The following is a 21,518-nucleotide window of genomic DNA, read 5'->3' as shown; positions in this document are numbered from 1 at the left end:
CTAAGTAAAGTGAGAAGCTTAAGTTTTCAACAAAGGCGGCTATGCAACTTTTTGTTTTCAGATTGAACAATTCTTCAGAACAGTCTGATCTCAGTTCTCATGACTTAAAAAAAATAAAGACTTCACCATTATTCCAATCTGAAATGAAAGACTAGTGGGGCACTTGCCTGGCTCAAATGGTAGAACATGCAACTTTTGATCTCAAGGTCGTCAGTTCAATCCCCATGTTGAGCATGGAGCCTATTTAAAAAAAAAAAAAAAGACTGACTGGGGCTCCTACTAGACTCCTGAAACTAAACTGAATAACAATCACTGTTCTTACATCAACTATTCTGCCACCGGTTTTCATCCTGATCTGGAGAAAATTAGTGGGCAAAAGCTAGAATCCTAGACAGAACAGTCCATGTCCTCTGACATCAGGGCATGACAAAACAGAACCACCATAGATAGGAGACCATCTTAATACCCCACTAACAGGGATAGCTAGCAATACTTTCCCTCCTTCCACAGACAAGGCAGCATGGTACAAATGAAGAATCAGGAGACCTGGGTTCTAGTTTCAAGTCTGCCACTAATCAGCAATGGGTTGACTTTCCCTCTCTAAACCTAGGTTTCTCTCAGTTAAATGGGAGGGTATGGGATGCCTGGGTAGCTCAGCGGTTAAGCGTCTGCCTTAGGCTCAGGTCGTGATCCTGGAGTCCCAGGATCGATCGAGTCCCAAGTCAGGTTTCCTGCATGGAGCCTGCTTCTCCCTCTGCTTATGTCTCTGCCTCTCATGAATAAATAAATAAAATATTTTTAAAAAATCAGAGGGCTGCATTGAATGATTTCTCATCCTTTCCTATCCTAAAAATGTTACCATTCTATCCATCCTTTCAAGGCCTCAAAAATATTTTGGTTGCCACTAAAAAATAAAGAATGCTCAAAATGTCACATTTATTTTTATAACATGTTCTTACTGCCAGTCTTTAGTGTGTGTATGTATGATCCATTCAACTAGCAGGAGCATTCATCTTGAAAATCATGGAAAGATTTCCCAAGAACAAAAGCTTACCAATAAAAGCACACTATTAAACCTCAACACGATGACAGACTTTTAGAGTTGGAAGTTCTCAGGCTGTAATCTCAATTTAAAGATGAGGAAATGAAATGACTCAGAGTCCAGGGCTTTTTCTACTATACCACACTTCCTCCTCCCTTTCCTGCTTTATCAAAACATAGCAAAGTAGCAAAAAGAATGAAAGACTGCAAAACTGACCTGGATTCTAGTCCTAATTGCCATTAATTTGCTGTGGCACCTTGGACAAGTCACTTTCCCTCGTTAGGCCTTGGTTTTCTTATTTATGTATATATGTATTTATTTGGTTTCCTTATTTATTTATGTATTTATTTATTTATTTAGCAGAGAGAGAGAGTGAGAGAGAGAACAAGCAGGGGGAGGGAGCAGCAGAGGGAGAAGCAGGCCCCCTGCTGAGCAGGGAGTCAGATGTGGGGCTGCCAGGCTTGATCCCACCAGGGTCCTAAACCCTGAACCCAAGGCAAAAGCACTTAACCGAAAGCACTTAACTGACTGAGCTACCCAGGTGCCCCCACAATAATTTATATGCAGAAATTTAACTAGATGCCCCTTCTAGCTGTAACATGGTATGATGTTATTAAATCCCTATCTTAGGGAACCCTCTTGGGTCCCCTCCCTCTTCAGGAGTTTTGTACTCTCAATAAACTTTGCTTTCTGCCCACCAAAAAAAAAAAATCATATCTGACAAAATAAACATTCCTGAAAGAGAAAAGTGGGAATTTCTAGCCAAGAGAACTGAAAAGTGGGCTGCCAGTTTTAAATAGATACATCAGTTCAATTCAGCAAGCTGGTCCTAAAGCATTCTACTCCAGAATCTCTACACACACTTACACACGGTGTGGCATAGCTATGATGTACTGGAAAAAAAATACTGGACTAGGAGTCTGAAAAACTGGCTTCAAATCCCAATTCTATCACTTACAAGCTGTGTTTCATAAGCCAATTCATTAACCTCTCTGAGCCTAAGGTTCCTCATACGTAAAAATGGAGAAAACAAGGAAATCTGACCTAAAACATCAATCAAAATTAAGCATTATAAATGTGGTGTTATAGGGGCGCCTGGGTGGCTCAATTGGTTAATCATCTGCCTTCAGCTCAGATCAGGATCCCAGGGTCCTGGGATCAAGCCCAAGTTGGGCTCTTTGCTCAGTGGGGAGCCTGTTTCCCCCTCTCCCTCTGCTGCTCCCCCTACTTGTGCTCTCTCTCTCTCTCAAATAATAAAAATCTTTTTGAAAATTAAAAAAATACAGGATCCTTGGGTGGCTCAGCGGTTTGGTGCCTGCCTTTGGCCCAGGGTGTGATCCGGGATCAAGTCCCATATCAGGCTCCTGGCATGGAGCCTGCTTCTCCCTCTGCCTGTGTCTCTGCCTCTCTCTCTTTCACGAATAAATAAATAAAATCTTAAAAAAAAGAAAATTAAATTTAAAAAATATAAATATATGTGGTGAATATTGCAAAGCTGGGCAATCGGAGAAGAACTGCCACTGTGGAAAAGTAGGCAGTACTGGAATGAAGTCTTTCTATTTAGAAACTGGGCTGATCTTTAACCTCTAAAGAGTAGAACAACAAAACTGAAGACACCACTGAAGGGAACAGAAGAAATAAATCAATTTCAGGAAATGGACTGTGTATTTGGATTCTGATTAACAAAACATATGAGATAACTTTCACTTGTGAATCAGTTTACTACAATTTTTCTTTTTTAAAGATTTTATTTTATTTATTCATGGGACACACACAGAGAAGCAGAGACACAGGCAGAGGGAGAAGGAGGCTCCATGCAGGGAGCCCGACATGGGACTCGATCCCGGGTCTCCAGGATTACACCCCGGAATGAAGGTGGCGCTAAACCGCCGAGCCACCGGGGCTGCCCGGTTCACTACAATTTGATGAAATGATCTATGTACTGTGGTACACCCATCAGCAAGGAAAATTTCTTGAAGTTTGCAAACTCAGTTTGTTAAATTCTTAAGAGTTTGTATGGTGTGCCACTGCAGTTCAATCAAGGGACAGAAGATATTTCTGATGACCAGATATCTAGTGATACCATCTATTTCCACAAATCAAGATTTCTCATTGCATTTCTCTTCAAGGTACCTTACACGAAAGACAAAACCTGTCACAACAGAGGAAATATCAATGATGCCAACCATTTTCAGTCCTCCCAGTACTACTAGTTCTTTTCAGATGCAATTGTCCGGATGAATCTAATTCTCTTCCAAATCCCCCCTACTAATACAGATGGGAGGCATGAAATTCACAGACTGACACTATAGCTTTACCCATAGAGTTCAACACCATTAATATTTGGAGAAGTTAGAGTTAAAATTAGAAGGTTAGGTCCCAATAGACGTTTTTACTTTTCACCTACTATCAAAGGATCAAAGTACTTGAGAAGCTCTATTATCCCAAGAGGCAAGAAGTGATTCTATCAATTCTATCAAAATGACTCACTGGATTTAAATAAGTTAAATAGCTCCAAGTTCTGCATACTTCCTCTCAAAGTAACCACTGTGTGAAGTTAAATTTGTTAATTCCAAGAAAGGACAAGGGAATGGACATTTGGGTTCTTTCTCTGTGCCAAGTACTAGACAAAATAAACTCCTGATATAACTGTTCTTCAAAATTAAGTGTTTCGTTCATTGAGAAGGAACAATATTCACATATTTCTAAAATGATTACAATCATATACATAGTTATTTCCTTCCCCCACTCCACACACACTCAAAAGCATTAACCGATTAGGTATATCATTCAACCTAAATCGACAGTTCAAAGGGGAAAGCCACAAAAACAAAATTTAATTTCAAGGGGATCCAAACATTTTGGAACGCCAAAAGTATTTTCAATCCTCTACCATCTAGCTATGAACTTGTTTCAGATACTGAACTTGAAGGAGACTCAGTGCCAACTCAAGATTGGCCCTTGCCACCCAAAAATCTCATAATAGTGATAGGAAGGCTGGTGGAAACACATCTGCCATCTACAACATACATTTCTTTCTGATTTTGCTGCTGTAACTTTTTTGCTATATGTTATATATAAAATATATTAAGCTTTAGAATGACTTCTAGAAAGTACAAATAACTTTATTTGCATCAAGCAGTGTTTCTTCCATGGGGAAAATTTGGGAATTGAAAGCAGCTAAATTCCTGTAACCGTATTAGTGTCTACTTATATTAATATACAAATTTCACTAATTCTCGAGTTCTTACAGCATGAAAATATATTTCACTGCCTCTACTTCCACCCAATTCCGTAGAGGAGTTCGGCAAAATAGCTTTAAATCCTGTTTCAACTTTTAAAAGTGGAGGAGTCGGTAAGTAGAAGTCCCAGTCAAGCAGTCCCAGACAAGCAAAGCGTTCCAACTACTGCACTTTCTTACTCAGAATCTCTCAAACTAATCATCATTAAAACATCTTGCAGAATTAGATAAATAACACAAAGCTGTGGCTCTTCCAACGACCAGATTACTCAGCACTTGTTTGTATTTCTGTAGTTGGTTATGTACAATTGTGGCCGGCTATCCTTTTAAGAGGGCATTCTCCTTAATGGTAAGGACCGTGTCTTCGATTTCCTTTGCCTCACGGTGAGGTGCTATTTTAGTAAAACACTGTTGATCTAGGTACATCAGCTAGAGGACTTTCCTAAGTAAATATCCAACCTTTCCCTCTGCCGCTCCTTTTCTTTCTATACAACGAAGAGGACGGTGGATAAGTAAAGCTACCTTTGAAACGAATAGGTAAGTTAGCGGCAAAGGAAGAGAACCAGCGGGAAGTGCAATTTCTTCTGTTACTGCTCTGTGGTCCCCAAGGCCAAAACGGATGTTTCGAAGGTAAAACGCTGAACCTCACAACTACAAATCGCCGGCTCTCGGACACGTAAGGTGACCCACCTCGAAGAAAGCAGGGCAAGACAAGAAAGGGGCTCCTTAGCCCCAGGGACCGCTCCCCAGGGAAAGGAGGAGGTTTTGCCAAGGTGGGCCGTTCCCCCTCCCCCGAATCCCTCTGTAGTGCCCGAGTGAGAACAGAGAAGCAGCGGTGGCGGACACAGCGAGACCTGGGAGGGGTGCCGGGGGAAGGCACAGGGGGAAACCGGGGGACCGGAGCGCCCGGCTTCTGGGCCATAGCTCCAGTTACTTACCCTACAGGGTAGCCGCCCCCTAGGTGCACATCTTCAGGGGCATCAAAGAATTCCTCGGTGTCGCTTTCCGACGCCATTTATAGGACACACCCGCGGGTGAGGGGGCCGGCGCCGCCTGGAGGGAGGGTGACTTTCGTCTCCTCCTTGTCGTCCTCCTCCCCGGCGAGACCGTGAGGAGGTGGGTCCCGGGCGAGGATAGGGACGGAGGAGACGATCTAGAGTGAGGAGCCGGTGAGGAGCAGGGGGCCGCCGTCAGCTGCCGCGCTGCGGGAACGACCAGTCAAGCGGCAGCCTGAGGAGGTGGCGGTGGGTCCAGGGACTGTTGCAGCCGCCGCTCCCGGCGATAGGTGTACAAGGAGAGTGAGCGAAGAGGCGGTGGCTCTCTGTGGGGGAGGGCGGGCGCGCCGACGACAGCGGCTCCAATTTCTCCTGCAGCAGCAATTACAGCAGCTGGGAGAGCCAGTTGCCCGCAAAATACGGACGCGCACCTAACCTCGCGAGATTTCGGGAGGGGCCGGTTAAAGCGTGGGCGGGGCGAAGAGGAGGCGGGGGCGGTTCCAGAGCGGCAGCGCTCAGATTTCTGCTACCCGAGAGGCCTATCAAAACGGCGCAAGCGCGTTGAGGGCGTTCGGTGACGGACGGAAGTAGCCGAGGAGGGTGGGGAAGAGCCTCCTGGAGGGAGGAGCCTACAACCTGCGCAGGAGCGGCGTGGTGCCTCGGCTCCGAGGGAGTGCGCCCAACGTAGGTGGGGTGTGGCGGATTGTCTTACCCTGTAACCCTGGAGTTCCGAAGACCCGCATCTTTAGAGGGGTGGTTTTGAGTCTGCTTTTTTTTCCTTGTGAGGAAATGATGTCGGGAAACCTTGGCGTTGTGGTTTGCATTTACGTCGTCTTCATTTATCCAAGCCCAGAGTATCCCACCCTAGGGCATAGGCAGGTCCACCACCGCTAGCGTTACGGGAATAACTCGCGCTGTTTACTACAGGATCTCTGATTGAGGTCCCTAGAGACGATCCTGCTGGCCAGAGGGTGGGGTCCATGAGAGATCGTGGGGAGTGTGCCAGTTCCATGAAGTAATGATGGATTCATTGCTGGAGCGGAGCCAGCATAAGGCTTCCAGCTACTCTTTCTCTAAACAAATATTTGTTGCTGCCCACACTTAATGTGAGAGAAATTCTTACAGACTGGCCAAGATGTGGATCAGTCAGTGGTAAATATTTATTGAACAGATACTACTGTGGCAGAGCTAAGAGCTAGTAACTTAATTCTGACCCTAGATTGTCCAATGTCCAGTGATAAAAATAGATAAGTACTTTTTGAAAGACCAAGATGTTCTTTCTTGACGGATCATTGACCACAAAAGTGATAACATTGACTTTCTAGGTGGTCGCTGAAACGCTTTTGTTTCCCGTTGACGTCATGACTGGCGGGCTCTCGGAACTGCTCAGCCTCAACTACTTCTCAAGATGGCAGCAGGAAAGACTGAATTGGCTCTGGGCTCTTTGCCTGGGAGGCTAAAATGGGGTTCTAAATTTCTCCTTGTAAAGCAACTGGGAAAAGATCTAGCGTTGTCTGGCGTGCTTGAGTAAAACCAAATGCCATACACTGTAACTTCTGTAACAGCCCAGGGAATTCAGGGGAAACACTGCATATTCAAATATGGTAATATTTTTTGTAGCAAACCGTATGATTATTCATACGGGGTAAATGAATACCAGTAAATAGCCTCATCAGTTCAGGTTAGATAGTACTGCCAAATAAGTTTAGGTTGGATCAATTTGACTGTCAAATAAGTTCCTAAAAATACAAAACATTTTCAGTTTCCAGGGCTTTTTGGATTTCAGAATTGCACGCAAGGGATTTCTGAGTCCTTGTGAGGATGTGATTTTTGTTACAGTCTAGTAATTATTAGCTTTTATGTGTTTTAAACATGTTAATTTCCCAGGTATAAAACGGTATCCCCAAATACTAACTTTTTATTTTTGTTGCTCACTAGGAGAGATATGCTTATTTTCCTTATGGATTGTGAAAAGAGCAAACAAACTCCCCGAATTTATTCTCTTCCTAGTCATCTAATAGTGAATTTATGTTTGCCTTAAAAATTGAGTTTGGTGTTGGGGTGCCTGACTGGTTCAGTTGGTAGAGCATGTGGCTCTTGATCTTGGGGTCCTGAATTTTGAACCTCACCTTGAATGTAGAGATTACTTAGAAAAAAGACAAAGAAGATAATTTAGTTCCTGTCTTCCAGGAGCTCACAATCTAGCAATGGATCCAAATATGGATTCTTGAATTGGTGCTTTTTGTTACTATACCATATCACCTCTCTTGGGTCTTCTTTTTTTTCCCTCTATCTCTCGGACCTTTTAAGGTACCTTAAACATTATGCTTAGAAAAAGTCTAAGTGGAGAAATTATAAGCAGATAACATTTTTAGAGCTATTAAGGTTGCCTGTTTAAATGCTTTTATCTACTATGTGAGAAAGTAAGTTTCTGGTAACATCAAAGCATATGTGTACTGCATGTCATAATTTTTAAAACAGATTTATTTATTTTAGAGAAGGAAAGCATGAGTAAGGGAAGGGGCAGGGGCTTAATGCAAGACTTGATCCCATGACCCTGAGATCATGACCAAAACCCAAACCAGAAGTCAGATCCTCAACCCACTGAGCCACCCAAGTGCACCTCATAATTTTTTTTTAAAGATTTTATTTCTAAGTAATCTCTGTACCCAACGCAGGGCTTGAACTCACGACCCTGAGATCAAGAGTCACATACTCCACCAACTGAGCCAGCCAGGCCCCTACTCCCTATCACCTGTTACCATTTTTAAGAATGTTTTGCCTGAATCATCTAAAATTTTAAAGCAGCAGGTTTTAGATTTAGTCCAAGGAAGTAGTTTTAAAGTTTTTCCCTTTATTAGAAATGAAATTTTTTAATCAAATCTAATTTCAGGTAAAATTCTACTTATGATAAAAATAATAAGTGCACCAGTTGAAGCCGAAATAGTTTAGGTCCCTGAGCGTAAAGAGACTGCCCCAAGGTGCCATTAAAAGAAATTGGAGGCTATTGGTCCAAAGCAGGGATTGGCAAATTATGATACACTGGACAAATCCGTCCCACTGTCTGTTTTTGTAAATACAGCAATTCCTCCTTATCTATGGTTTCGCTTTCTGCAGTTTTAGTTGCCCAAGATCAGCTGTGGTTCAGAAACAGATGCTCCTCCTTCTGACATGTCGTCTAACAGTACATCAGAACACCTAAATCAATTCCCTTCCTTTATCTCATCACATAGGCATTTTATCATTTCATATCACCACAAGAAGGGTGAGTACAGTACAATATTCACCACATTCACATAACTTTTATTAGTCTATTGTTATAATTCTGTTTTATTATTAGTTATTATTGTTAGTCTTCTACTGTGCCTATTTTATAAATTAAACTTTATCATAGGTATGTGTGTATAGGAAAAAACATAGTATATATAGGGTTCAGTACTATCTATAGTTTCAGGCACTGCAGGGTTCAGTTTCAGTGGGGGTCTTGGTACATATTCCCCAGGGATAAAGGAGGACTACTGTAAAGTTTTATTGGAACACAGCCAGGCCTTTTTGTCTATGTATTGTATGTCTACTTTTAGAGTTGAGTAGTTGGGACAGAGACTGTATGGTTCACAAGGCCCTAAAATATTTACTATTAGGCTCTTTACAGAAAATTTTACCCACCTTTGGTCCATAGAATATTATTTTCTGAGGTGCCCCAGAATTGAAAGTACATTCATATTAAATGGATATTTGAATTAGTTTCACAACAGAATTGTATGATGTCACAAAATCATACATAGAGATAAGAATGAGAATAAAACCTTTTCCTACCTGGCTCCTTTCTAGTGACTTTAAAAACTACCCAGGTCTGAGGCTAAAGTGAGTTGAGGAAAATTTTTTATGTCTCCTTATCTGAAAAGCATAAACTCTACTTAGGAGTTCCAAGGGCAACAGGTCACAGCCAGTGTATGGAACAATTTGTCTATGGGATATTCACTCTCTTCTCTTGGCAAGAATAATACAAACTGGCAGTATACTTGAAGCCAATTTTGCTCCAAACTCAGGTAATCACTGGGAGCATCAGTGACAAGACTGTCACAAGTGTAGGCTTTAAATTTTTTTTTTTTTGCAAACAAGAGCTAAAGTGATAAATCAGGGGAAAATTTATATACAGAGTTAGATGATTTGAGATACAATGTTGACATGAACTGATTTAATATTGCAATCTCTGTGAGAGTTTTTATGGATTTTGAAGTATCAGAATCCATAAAAGAAAATTATTCTGAAACTGGCCAAAAATTCTTAAGTCCAAGCTACAATTCTATAATCAACCTTTGATTATGTTTGAAAGGTCAGTTGTGTTGTAGATTATGATGTTAAGTATTAAAAAAAATCACTTCTATTTGGCTTTGGAATTTTTATGTCTTTTTAGGGTCCATATAACCTTCTTAATGATGTTTTTCTTTTCTTTTCTTTCTTTCTTTTCTTTTAAGATTTCATCTATTCATTCATGAGAGACACACAGAGAGAGGCAGAGACACAGGCAGAGGGAGAAGCAGGCTCCTTGCCGGGAGCCCCATGCAGGACTCCATCCCAGGACCCGGGGATCATGACCTGAGCCAAAGGCAGATGTTCAATCACTGAGCTGCCCAGGTGCCTGTTAATGATGTTTTCTTGATATTAATATTGAAATGACTTTCAATCTTTGAGTATACAAAAACCAAAAGTAGAGAAAGATAGTCTAGAAATTTGTTAAGAGATTCAGGAAAAAAAAAGAGATGCAGAAAACCAGTTTGGGATTTGAATTGTCTTACTATGTAACTAAATACTAAGTAACCATGTATTACTGTTCATATAGACTATGGAATAAAACTGAGATTATTTTAAACAACAACATAAAAAAGAATTTATTCGTTTGCATAATCAAATATGGACTGTTATAATACTTGTCTATTCCTTTGTAATTAATGTATCAGAGAAGAATTTGAGCATAAAGCAAATTTTGTATTTGCTTTAGTGTGATTTTTGTCAGCCAGAAGCATTAGGTAAAAGCAGAAAAGTACACTCAGCTGAATCAAGTCACATAGGAATGCACAAAATATACTCATGTCTACCTCAGTTCATTGTGTGTATTTTGAGTTACACCTGTCCATATCTAAGCATTAGAATTTTCCTTCAGAGTCTGATTTCAGATAACTCTCCCACCACTTCACAATAACTCACAAGCCACAACTCCTCTGACAACCTATTTCCACAAGCAAACTTCAGGTCTTTTTCAAAATATAGTGCTCTATTTATTTCAGTATTTATGTGTTTATTTCATAACCACTTAATAGGTATAAAACTGTGCTACTACCATTTTTATTAGGTTTGTATGTTTTTGTGTATGTGTCACTGACAAGTTTTTGGTTTTGGGTTTTTGAGGGTTTTGTTTTTTAGAACAGTCAGGTGTTATTCGGTCTTCATAAACACATAATATTTTCTTGGTATGGTTTTTAAAGATTTTTTTTTATTTGAGTATAGTTAACATACAGTGTTATGTTAGTTCCTGCTGTATAATATAGTGACTTCACATCTCTATACACCAAGCTTTTGAATGTTGTACTCCTAGCCTCATTTTCCACATAAACCATGGGGTTTTTATTGAACAACTTTGTGTAGTAGAGTGATTTTTAGGAAAGCATATGTTACCACATGGCAGCACTGACTAGTCCAGATGAAGTAGCTTTAGGCATGGCTGGATCCAGGGTCCAGTATATCAGTCTCTTTCTTCTTGCCCATCTCACATCTTTGCTTATCTCTGCTGCTTTTTGTGATTTGGTTTCAATTTTCCTATCACAGCTTCCTTCTTGAAGTCAGTGAAAAAGGTTACAGGCAACTTTAGTTTATAATGTCCTAATAATTCTCAATCCCAAGGGAAGTGAGACTTTTTTTGTCCCAGTGGTCATATATTAAATCTCAGAGATGATGTTGATTGACCTTAGGAAATTCCTCTAGCTAAGGACATAGAGAACTCTTATTTGTCAGCCTTAAGTCAGCTGATTCCTTGCTATACACCAAGTAGGGAGAGACTGCTATGAATCTCTTTCTCACTAGGACCACATGGAATATGCAATGGTTGCTTTTTCCAAGAGAGGGTTACTAGCAGACAGGAACAATGTGCTAACCACAGTTATTAATGGTTCAGTCTCTGTATTCATTGACGTGACAAAAGCTCATGATGTGTTAAATAAAAACAGATGTTATAAAATATTGCATATGGAGTATAATCTCATTTATGTAAAATCATTTATGTATATGTGTGCATAAGCATGGAGGATTCTGGAAGAATATTCACAAATGATTGATGATAATGGTCTTTGGCTGCTGATTAAATAATAAGAGATGTGTGCCTTATTTATACCTTTGTATAATGATTGAGTTTTCTACAGTGAATGTATATTACTTTTTATTTTTATTTTTTACTTTTTAAGATTTTACTTTTAAATAATCTCTACATCCAAAGCCGGGCTTTAACTCACAACCCTGATCAAGAGTCACATGCCCCACCCACCGAGTCAGCCAGGTGCCCCATATTACTTTTTAAATGAGGGAGAATAGTAAAAGAAAATATATAACCAAGCATATACAAGGTAGACTAGAATACAAAATAAAAGCCTGAGATTTGTTGCCCATATAGTACACGACTGTGAGTCTTGGGCCTATTGCAAGCATCCCACTTAGCTTCTAGAACAGTTCAAATAAGTGCCATTAAGAGGCTGAACTTGGAAAAAATAGCCACAAAGCAAATCTTGGAGTGTAGTTAGTCTACCAGTAAAAAGTATTATTTTTATTTTTGCGCTGCAGGCCTAACATCCAGAGAATGGTAATGATAATTTCCAAAGGCACTGTGAAGCTTCTAGAGGCAAAGCATAATATTAAAAGTTCACTTCTGGGATGCCTGGGTGGCTCAGCGGTTGAGCATCTGCCTTTGGCTCAGGGCATGATCCCGGAGTCCTAGGATCTAGTCCCACATCGGGCTCCCTGCATGGATCCTGCTTCTCCCTCTGCCTGTGCCTTTGCCTCTCTCTGTGTCTGTCATGAATAAATAAATAAAATCTTTAAAAAAATTTAAAAATAAAGGTTCACTTCTAATAATATGAACTAACCGTAATTTTGTTTTTCAAAACAATAAGCAATATATATGGCCTGATCTAAACAGGGGTAAACTAAGACATATGAACTTTATGCTTCAAAATATTACTTCATGGGACACCTGGGTGGCTCTGCGGTTGAGCGTCTGCCTTTGGCTCAGGGCGTGATCCCGGGTCTGGGGATCAAGTCCCCCATTGGGCTCCCTGCATGGAGCCTACTTTCCCTCTGCCTGTGTCTCTGCCTCTCTCTCTCTCTCTCTCTCTCTCTCTCTCATAGATAAATAAAATCTTAAAAAAATATATTACCTCAGACCAAAAACTGGGGTTTTTGTTTCCTGTGACGTTTACATATATTTTTAATTGCTAAAGCTGACTCAAATGGCAAACATTTATATAGAAATATCAGTCATCAGGCTAATACACATGTGTGCATACACACATGAGACATGTATTTAATAGCAAAAATTAGAATTTCATGGACTCTTAGAACTAGAAGGGATTTTAAAAATCGCTTGTCCAAACCTCATATCTGAAATAGGGATTCCTTTTACAAGCTTTCCTGATAAGTGGTCCTTCAGGGACATGGAGCTTACTATTTACCCAATCCACTTTTTAACTATTGTTTTTATTTTATTTCATTTTATTTTTTAAGTAATCTCTATGTCCAATGTGGGGTTCAAGAGTCATGTGCTGCTCTACTGACTAAGCCAGCCAAGCACCCTTACCCAATTCACTTTTTTCTCCTTCTTTTTCCCAATCCACTTTTTGATAAATGTTAACAAATTTCTTCATTGTATTTAGCCCAAATCTGTGTTTCTAGTTTACATCTACTGGTTATAAATCTGGTTACTAAGTCTAACAAAACCTTTAATCTATTTAAAGATGGTTACCAGTCCTCTTTATTAATTTTTATTTTGAGAATATACACTGATGTGTTTACACTAAATGTGTTAAGAGACAAAGACAAATGGAAATTTCAAATGGCCAAATGTACATTAAATAAGTATGGGATAATATGTGTACATACTAAACATGTTAACCTATGTATAGGGTACCTGCCTAATGGTATGCTCTCTGTGTGTACCTAGTAATATTGCATTAGAATAGCTCTTTATACTTTCTGAGATAGTTTCAAATATCTTATGTCATTCAGTGATAATAAAATAGTAATAGTTGCTATCATTAAGTTAGTGCTAGGTACTTTATTAAGTACTTTGCATATATTATTTCACTTAATCCATGTAATATGAGGAATATATTATGTTGTAAGTAGGGAAAAAGATCTAAAACAGTTAAGTAACTTGCCCAAAGTTTCACAGCTAGCATTTAGTGGTCAAAATTTGAGCCTAAGTTCACACTTTTATTTTATTCATTATCTCCCCAGAGTTTGCTCTAGTTTTACCAGCCTGTAACAACTGAGGCATGTTAATGAGTGAAGTGTCAGAAGTGATAATATCATAATAAAAAAATTAAAGCAATTGGTTGATATTCCTTTTTTTTAATTTTTGTAATGGTTTTCTTTCTTGTGTGTGTGTGTGTGTGTGTGTGTGTGTGTGTAATGGTTTTCTTAACCTCAATGGGTGCATCTCAACATTGGGAGTTGTGGTAGGCAGAATTTTAAGATAGACCCCAAGATTTCCTAGCTCTTAATTTACTCACCCTTCCTCCCAGTTATTCAGTTCAACACGAATCTAGGTGCGGCTAGGAAGGGATTTTGCCGATGTCGTTAAAGTCCCAAATCAGTTGACTTTAAGATAGGGAGATTATACAGGTGGATTTGACCTAATCACATGAGCCCTGTAAAAGCAGAGTTTTCTCTGGCAGGTGGGGAAGAGGAAGTCAGAGAAGTACACTCTGGCTGGCTTAGAAGAAAGTAAACATGCTGTGAACTGCAGATGAGGTGTGGAATGTGCCCTCTAGGAACTGAGAATGGCCCCCTGCTGATAGGAAGGAATTGGAGCCTTGGGTCCCGCAGATGCAAGGCACTGAATTCTGCCAACAGCCTGAATGAGCTGGGAAAGGGAGCCCATGCTCCATATGAAAATGCACCATGGCCAACACCTTTATTTCAGCCTCATGAGGCCCTGAGCTGAGCCTGGCCACACTGGACCCAGACTTCTAACTTACAGAACTGTGAGATAACAAATTTATATTTTTTAAAGCCACTAACTTTTGGATCATTTGTTATAAAGCAATAAAAACTATTACAGGGAGGGCCACCTGACTGGCTCAGTCAGTAGAGCATGTGACTCTTAATCTCAGGATCCTGAGCTCAAGCCCTATGTTGGGCAGAGAGAAAGAAAAAAAGAAAGAGAAGAAAGAAAGAAAGAAGAAAGAAAGAAAGAAAGAAAGAAAGAAAGAAAGAAAGAAAGAAAGAAAGAAAGAAAGAAAGAGAAAGAAAGAAAGGAAAGAAAAAAGAAAAAGAAAGGAAGGAAGGAAGGAAAAGAAAGAAAGGAAGAGAAAGAAAAAGAAAGAAAAGAAAAGAAAAAAAAACAACTACAGGGATAAATATCCCTACCCTCCCTCTGCCAGTTAAGGCTCAGTTGGCAGAGCATGCAACTCTTGATCTCTGGGTTGTAAATGCAAGCCCCACATTGGGTGCAGAGATACTTAGAAATAAAATCTTTAGAAAAATGGATGACAGATCTAAGTAGGTCATGGTAAAAAAAAAAAGTGTAATATGTCAACAGATGCTGTTTGCTTTCTGAAGTCCTTGAGTGCACTTGGGAATACATGTAACAGTGGAGTGAACATTAAGGTATAATGTAACAGAAGAGAAAAACGGTAAACTAAAAAAAATAACCTACTAGGCAGCCCAGGTGGCTCAGTGGTTTAGTGCCACCTTCAGCCCAGGGTGTGATCCTGGAGACCCGGGATCGAGTCCCACGTGCGGCTCCCCGCATGGAGCCTGCTTCTCCCTCTGCCTGTGTCTCTGCCTCTCTCTCTCCCTGTGTCTCTCATGAATAAATAAATAAAATCTTTTAAAAAAAATAGTAAATAACCTCCCATGCATTTATAATATGAGAGACGTATCTTGCTTCACATATACTCATACGGAGACAGACTACACCCCAATTCACCTCCATTTGCAAAATATCCTCTGAAGCTTTGTAATCTTGCTACTCAACCATATATTAGAGACTGTTTGATCCCCTGCTTCTATGGTCTTTTACCCTTGAGTGAACCTGCTTACATCCAGAATTTGGGTTTAGTTTCAATGTTAATCTCACTACTGACCTTACAGTATTGTTATCCTGTTACCGGCTTCACTGTGGTTGCTTCATTATCCATTCATTCATTTAACAGATGTTTATTAAGGGCTTACTATACGCCAGGCATTGTGCCATGTAGTGGGTTAAAGTGGTATGGCCCAATACTTCTAGGTTGGGCTTTTTATCCTTGTCATCTTAGTTCTTGATTTGCAGGATGCCTGGTGGCTCAGCGGTTGGATGCCTGCCTTCAGCTCAGGTCGTGATCCCAAGATCCGCGATCGAGTCCCACATCAGGCTTCCTGCAAGGAGCCTGCTTCTCCCTCTGCCTGTGCCTCTGCCTCTCCCTCTCAGTCTGTGTCTCTCATGAATAAATAAATCTTTAAAGAAAATAAATTCTTGATTTGCTTCAGTAACTCTGCTCCTGGAATCTGACACATATGACCCATCATCTGGGAATCAGGCTTCCAACAGTCATTGCTCAGCCCCTTAATAACTAAATCTAGCTTTTCACTTACATCTTTTGCTTATGTTCCTTATCTTTGAAGCCTGAACTTCTGGACATCAGCCTTTTCTAGTTTTGGAGAAGCCTTGACCATAGTTTTTCTATGTTGCCTGGCTAGTGCTAAGTAATGGACTTGAAATTCTAGCTTGCCATGCCAGATCTGCTCACCTACTTCAATTGTCCTGTCCACCAGAGTCTTATTAGCTGGCTGTTCTGGTTTGTTAATATCTATTCAATCCTTAGACCTACCATGCCCACATAGATCTTGGGGTTGAGAAACAGTAGATATACTTTTAACTTTTCAAATTTTCTAACGAAGTTTTATACCCCAAATAATCATTTTGTCAAAAATAGACAATCTGTTTAAAAACTAATCATTGGGGCACCTAGCTAGCTCAGGTCAGTAGAGCATGCAACTCTTAATCTCAGGATTGGGAGTTCAAACCCCATGTTGGGCAAAGAGCTTACATTAAAAAAAAAAAAAAGTTAAAAAAAATCATTGATCTGGTCTCAGTCTTAGGCAAAAGTTTGATAGTCATGGCCTAAGAAGAGCAATGGAAGATGAAAAAAGAATGATCATTTGTTTTGTACCAGTGATCTGGCCGACATTTTACATCTTATTTTAGTCATTCAATTTTCAAACCTTTCCCCACTGTGTTTTTACTTTTTTTTATAGGTGGGGACCTGAAGCACAGTAGCTGGGTCAGAATTTGAACTTAGGCGAACCTGACTTTTTTTTAGGATTATTTATTTATTACTTTATTAGAGAGAAAGAGAATAAGCATGAGGAGGGGCCGAGGGAGAGGAAGAAGCAGATCCTCTGCTGAGCAGAGAGCCCTGTGTAGGACACAACTCTAGGACCCCATAATCATTACCTGAGCTGAAGGCAGATGCCCAACTCACTAAGCCATCTAGGCACCCCTGAACCTGTCTTTTATTTTTTAAAAATTTTTATATTTTATTCTGAACCTGTCTTTTAAATGTATGCTTTTTCTAGTATACCTCACCTATATACATATATATATATCTCTTTCTGTGTCTCTCATGAATAAATAAATAAAATATTTTTTAAAAAAGTAAGTTAGAAGAAAATGTTATTAAGAAAATCATAAGAGTGGCACCTGCCTGGCTTAGTGGGTAGAGCATGTGGCTCTTGGTCTTGGGGTTGTGAGTTCAAAGCCCCATGTTGAGTGTAGAGCTTACTAAAAAAAGAAGAAAGAAGAAAATCATAAGGAAGAGAAAATACACTTATGGTACTATATTGTATTTATTGAAAAAATATCTGCATATAAGTGGACCCATGCAGTTCAAACCTGTGTTGTTCAAGGATCAATTGCACTGCCAATACAAACCTATTTTAAGCTACATTTCTGATATGAGGTGTTTTGACTGTATAGGTAATGTGAATTCTGGACCCAAACATGCCTGAGTTCAGGTTTGTGGTTATGATGTCTAAAGGGAATTTATCTCTCTCTCTCCCTCTTTTTCTATTCTATGCAGAGCCAAAACCAAGCAAGCATGTATCTCTACCATCTGCTTCTAGGTAGTGTTTTTTTGTTGTTGTTGATTGGTTTTTGTTGTTGTTTTTGCTCTGTTCCTCCATTAAGAGCATCATTTCTGGGGCTGTGACTTTAAGCAGAGGAGGGAGATGCTGTGTGCCTGATCCAGCTTGTAACCTTGGCTTGGACCCCTGGATTTGTTCCTTTTGTCCCTTGCTTGCACTTGATTGGCCCATTAAAACTACTCTCTGGGGTTGCTAAGAAGCAGTAGCTATCCCAAGGTAAGTGCCAGCTTTATAGCTTTCTTTTTTTCCTCTACATTAGTGCTGACATGTTCTTACTGGCTCTTATTTTCCCACCATCTCAACCATCAGTCCTGCGTTTAAAAGGACATGATCTGGGGCACCTGGGTGGCTCAGTCAGTTAAGTCTCTCTTTTTCTTTAGAAGATTTTATTTATTTATGAGAGACACACAGAGGCAGAGACATAGGCAGAGGAAGAAGAGGATTCCCTGTGGCAAGCCTGATGCAGGGCTGGATCTGGGACCCTGGGATCATGACCTGAGCCAAAGGCAGATGCTCAACCACTGAGCCACCCAGGTGCCCAAATCTCCATCTCTCTCTCTTTTCTTAAAAGACTTTATTTTATTTATTTATGAGAGACACAAAGAGAGAGGCAGAGACATAGAGGGAGAAGCAGGCTTCTCGCAGGGAGTACAATGGGGGACTCGATCCCTGGACCTGGGATCACACCCTGAGCTGAAGGCAGATGCTCAACTGCTGAGCCACCCAGGCGACCCCCAAATTCCCAACTCTTGATTTCGACTTAGGTCATGGTCTCAGGGTCTTGAGGTCAAGCTCTGTGTGGAGTTCCTCATTGACCGTGGAGCCTGCTTAAGGTTCTCTCTCTACCTCTGCCCCAACCCTTGCTTGTGCTCACTTTGTCTCTTGAAATAAAATCTTTAAAAGGACGTAGTTTATCTGTCCTCTTGCTGTCTGTCTCTCTCTCTTATCTGTCATTATAAGATGTGCTATACTAGAGATATTTCTTCAGACATCTCTGCTGCTGTATTACCTCAATTCAGTCCTGCTCCACAGAAAGATAGGGCTTTGGATAGGTAGATTGGTAAAAAGACAATTCTACCAAGACAGGAGGCTGACTGTCAGAGAAGAAGTAAAACAGACTGTACAGAAGCTCTGCCTTTGAGTTTATATTGATTAGGTTATAACATAGTTGTTGTGGTGGCTATGTTGTTACCAGATTTATAATGTCTTTGAAAAAATAAGGATGTTTGAGGTTCTGGAGCAGGTAGTGTGTCTTATCTAATACCAGCAGCAGGTCCTGAGGAGGATGCTTTCTGGACTGGAGAATTGCAGAAAGGGGATCAAGCACTGTTTGGGCAGAAAGTGAGACTCCATTCTCTCTGGAAGAGTATAAGGCTATCTAGTCTGCCTAGGAAGTATGGAGGTTCAATCTGTTTGAAACTTGTTTTAAAAAGGAAATCTTTAAAAAACAAAATTCACTTAAGCATCTGACTCTGGATTCCTTTTTTAAAAAAAAGATTTTATTTATTTATTCATGAGAGACACAGAGAGAGAGGCAGAGACATAGGCAGAGGGAGGAACAGGCTCCCTGCGGTGAGCCTGATGTGGGACTCAATCCCAGGACTGCAGGACCACATCCCAAGCCAAAGGCAGACACTCAACTGCTCAGCCACCCAAGAGTCCCCCGACTCTGGATTTCAACACAGGTCATGATCTCAGGGTCCTGGGATCAAGCCCTGTGTCAGGCTCTGTGCCCAGCACAAAGCCTGCTTAAGATTCTCTCCCTCTCTCTCTCTGTCACCTCCTATCCCCCCACTGCTTGTGTGTATACGTGAGCACAGTGCCTGCTCTGAAACAAACAAACAAAGAAACAAACAAACCTCTACATCCTGTTTTGGGTTCCTCATCAGATTACCACAATCAAGATCCTGACACCTAAAGTAAAGAAAGCTATGTAAGGAGCATGTTGTACCGCAGTGATTTTCAAACTATATATTCATGTGGGGAGCCTGTTAAAATATACATTATGGGACTTTACCCTAGACCTGTTGAATTCTGGTCTCGGGGAGGACCCTGAAATCAGCATTTTATTTATTTATTTTTAAAAGCTTAAGAAGTTTAATTAAGTAATCTCTACACCTAGTGTGGGACTCAAACTCACAGGCCCAAGATCAAGAGCTGCATGCTCTACCAACTAGGCCAGCCAGGCACCCCTGAGATCAGCATTTTAAGAAGCTTCTCCCAAATGACTGTGATGCAGGTAGTGCTTTGGCAACACTTTAAACAAGGTTGATTGGAAGAAGCTTCACATTTTGTTTTCATACCTAAGGATTGCCGTTTGGCCATTGGACTGAAGATTTCAGCCATAAATACTCAGGGGCATTTATAGAAAATAAATTCCTTCCTTTCTCAAACTGACTGTGACATTGGGGAGGGGAGGTCTAAAAGTGGAATTATTAAAAAAATAGATATATTTTAGTATACATTTAAATACATATTTCTACATATGTAGTCTCACACCCAATGTGGGACTCAGACTCATGACTGAGAGATCAAAGTCGCATGTTCCTTCAACTGAGCCAGCCAGGCACCCCAGGACTATTAAAATATAAATATAAGAATTTTAAGCCGGGCAGCCCGGGTGGCTCAGTGGTTTAGCGCCTCCTTCCGCCCAGGGCATGATCCTGGAGACCCGGGATCGAGTCCCAAGTTGGGCTCCCTGCATGGAGCCTGCTTCTCCCTCTGCCTGTTGTCTCTGCCTCTCTCTCTCTCTGTCTCTCATGAATAAATAAATAAATAAATCTTAAAAAAAAAGAACTTTAAGCCTTTGTAAATGCTTAATGGCAGTTAGTGTACATATGTGGGATGGTTCTGAAGATACATGTTGTTCAAGCTGGAATAGGGAGAAAAATTGAACTAGAGGGAGGGAGGTAAGGAAATGCAGCCCTATATGCTGGAGGAGGTGGGTGTGATATCTAGGGTTAGGTTTGAAAAAAAAAAAAAAGCCAAAATTCTAAAGTGTTTATTGTGAAAGAGAGAAGAGACAGAAAATGTGTGGGACAACCAGAGTTGGGGACAGAAAGAAGCTTAAGAAAGAATATATGATGAAGTTGGAAGGTGCAGCAGCCAGGGAGTCTAGAGAGAGACAACAGAGAAAGACTGTAGACCATTCAGGATGCTATGATCCTAGGGGCAGGGATAGGAACAGTATGGGATTAGAGCTGCAGGGAGGAAGAGATAGTAACAGGACATCCTGGGAGCAACCATAAGGAAACTAGCCCTGTTTCAGGAAGTTAGTGCTATTTCAATCTGAAGCCCAAACCATGTCTGCTGAAGGCTAGATAAGAAAGGACTTTGCTCCTCAAAAGACCAAAAAGTTTATATTGTAATCTGGGATTAGAAGGTGCAAGTAGGGAAAATTAATTAGAAAGACTAGACTTCCAGGTCAGAGTCTACTCATGATGGAGAGTCCTCTATGCTATATAGAATGTTACCATGACTACCGGAAGGACCTAGTTAGTAGCTGAGGCTGTGCCAAGTTGAGTGGTACTTTGCCATTACTACAAATGTAAACACCTTTCTCCCAGATTTTCCTCTCAGCTCTTCAAGTTAATTTGTGTCTGGAATAGACCAAGGGAGCGGGTCAGTAGATACACAATGATGATCGCATTTCATTCCATCAGCAGCCCCCACAGATGTTTCACTTGAAGAACAAGATGCTCATCCTCAAAGTCCTGAAAAGAGTAAAAATGTTTGCCATTTTCATCTCCAAACGGCCCTCCTTAGACCAGGGCCAAGGCCAACAACCTAGCCTCCTGGCTGTAGCTTTAGCTTATGCTTCTGCGTAAGTTTGTCGGTACATATT

At 40.6% G+C, this 21,518-nt stretch overlaps 1 protein-coding gene and 1 long non-coding RNA gene across 3 annotated transcripts in view; one reads left to right on the top strand and one right to left on the bottom strand.

The window, feature by feature from the left end:
* WDR44 (WD repeat domain 44) overlaps nucleotides 1-5,699 on the bottom strand; it is an 83,132-nt gene extending 77,433 nt beyond the window's left edge. Inside the window, exon 1 of the mRNA XM_041741701.1 lies at nucleotides 5,222-5,699. Coding sequence (XP_041597635.1) covers nucleotides 5,222-5,298 — 77 coding nt within the window. The 5' untranslated portion in view covers nucleotides 5,299-5,699. The remainder of the gene's footprint in view (nucleotides 1-5,221) is intronic.
* A 7-nt stretch (nucleotides 5,700-5,706) lies between these two features.
* LOC121483295 lies at nucleotides 5,707-9,795 on the top strand. 2 transcript variants are annotated; one of them, XR_005985726.1, is made up of 3 exons: nucleotides 5,707-5,962; nucleotides 8,396-8,543; nucleotides 9,757-9,795. It is a non-coding gene; the product is annotated as an uncharacterized LOC121483295 (long non-coding RNA). The 2 variants fall into 2 exon arrangements; XR_005985727.1 differs by having other exon boundaries at nucleotides 5,707-5,966.
* The last annotated feature ends 11,723 nt before the right edge of the window (nucleotides 9,796-21,518 follow it).

This window comes from Vulpes lagopus, chromosome X (genome assembly GCF_018345385.1).
Source record: "Vulpes lagopus strain Blue_001 chromosome X, ASM1834538v1, whole genome shotgun sequence".
Taxonomy (NCBI): domain Eukaryota; kingdom Metazoa; phylum Chordata; class Mammalia; order Carnivora; family Canidae; genus Vulpes; species Vulpes lagopus.
The sequence above is the reverse complement of the archived record's forward strand: the minus strand, read 5'-3'. Positions and strand labels throughout refer to the sequence as shown.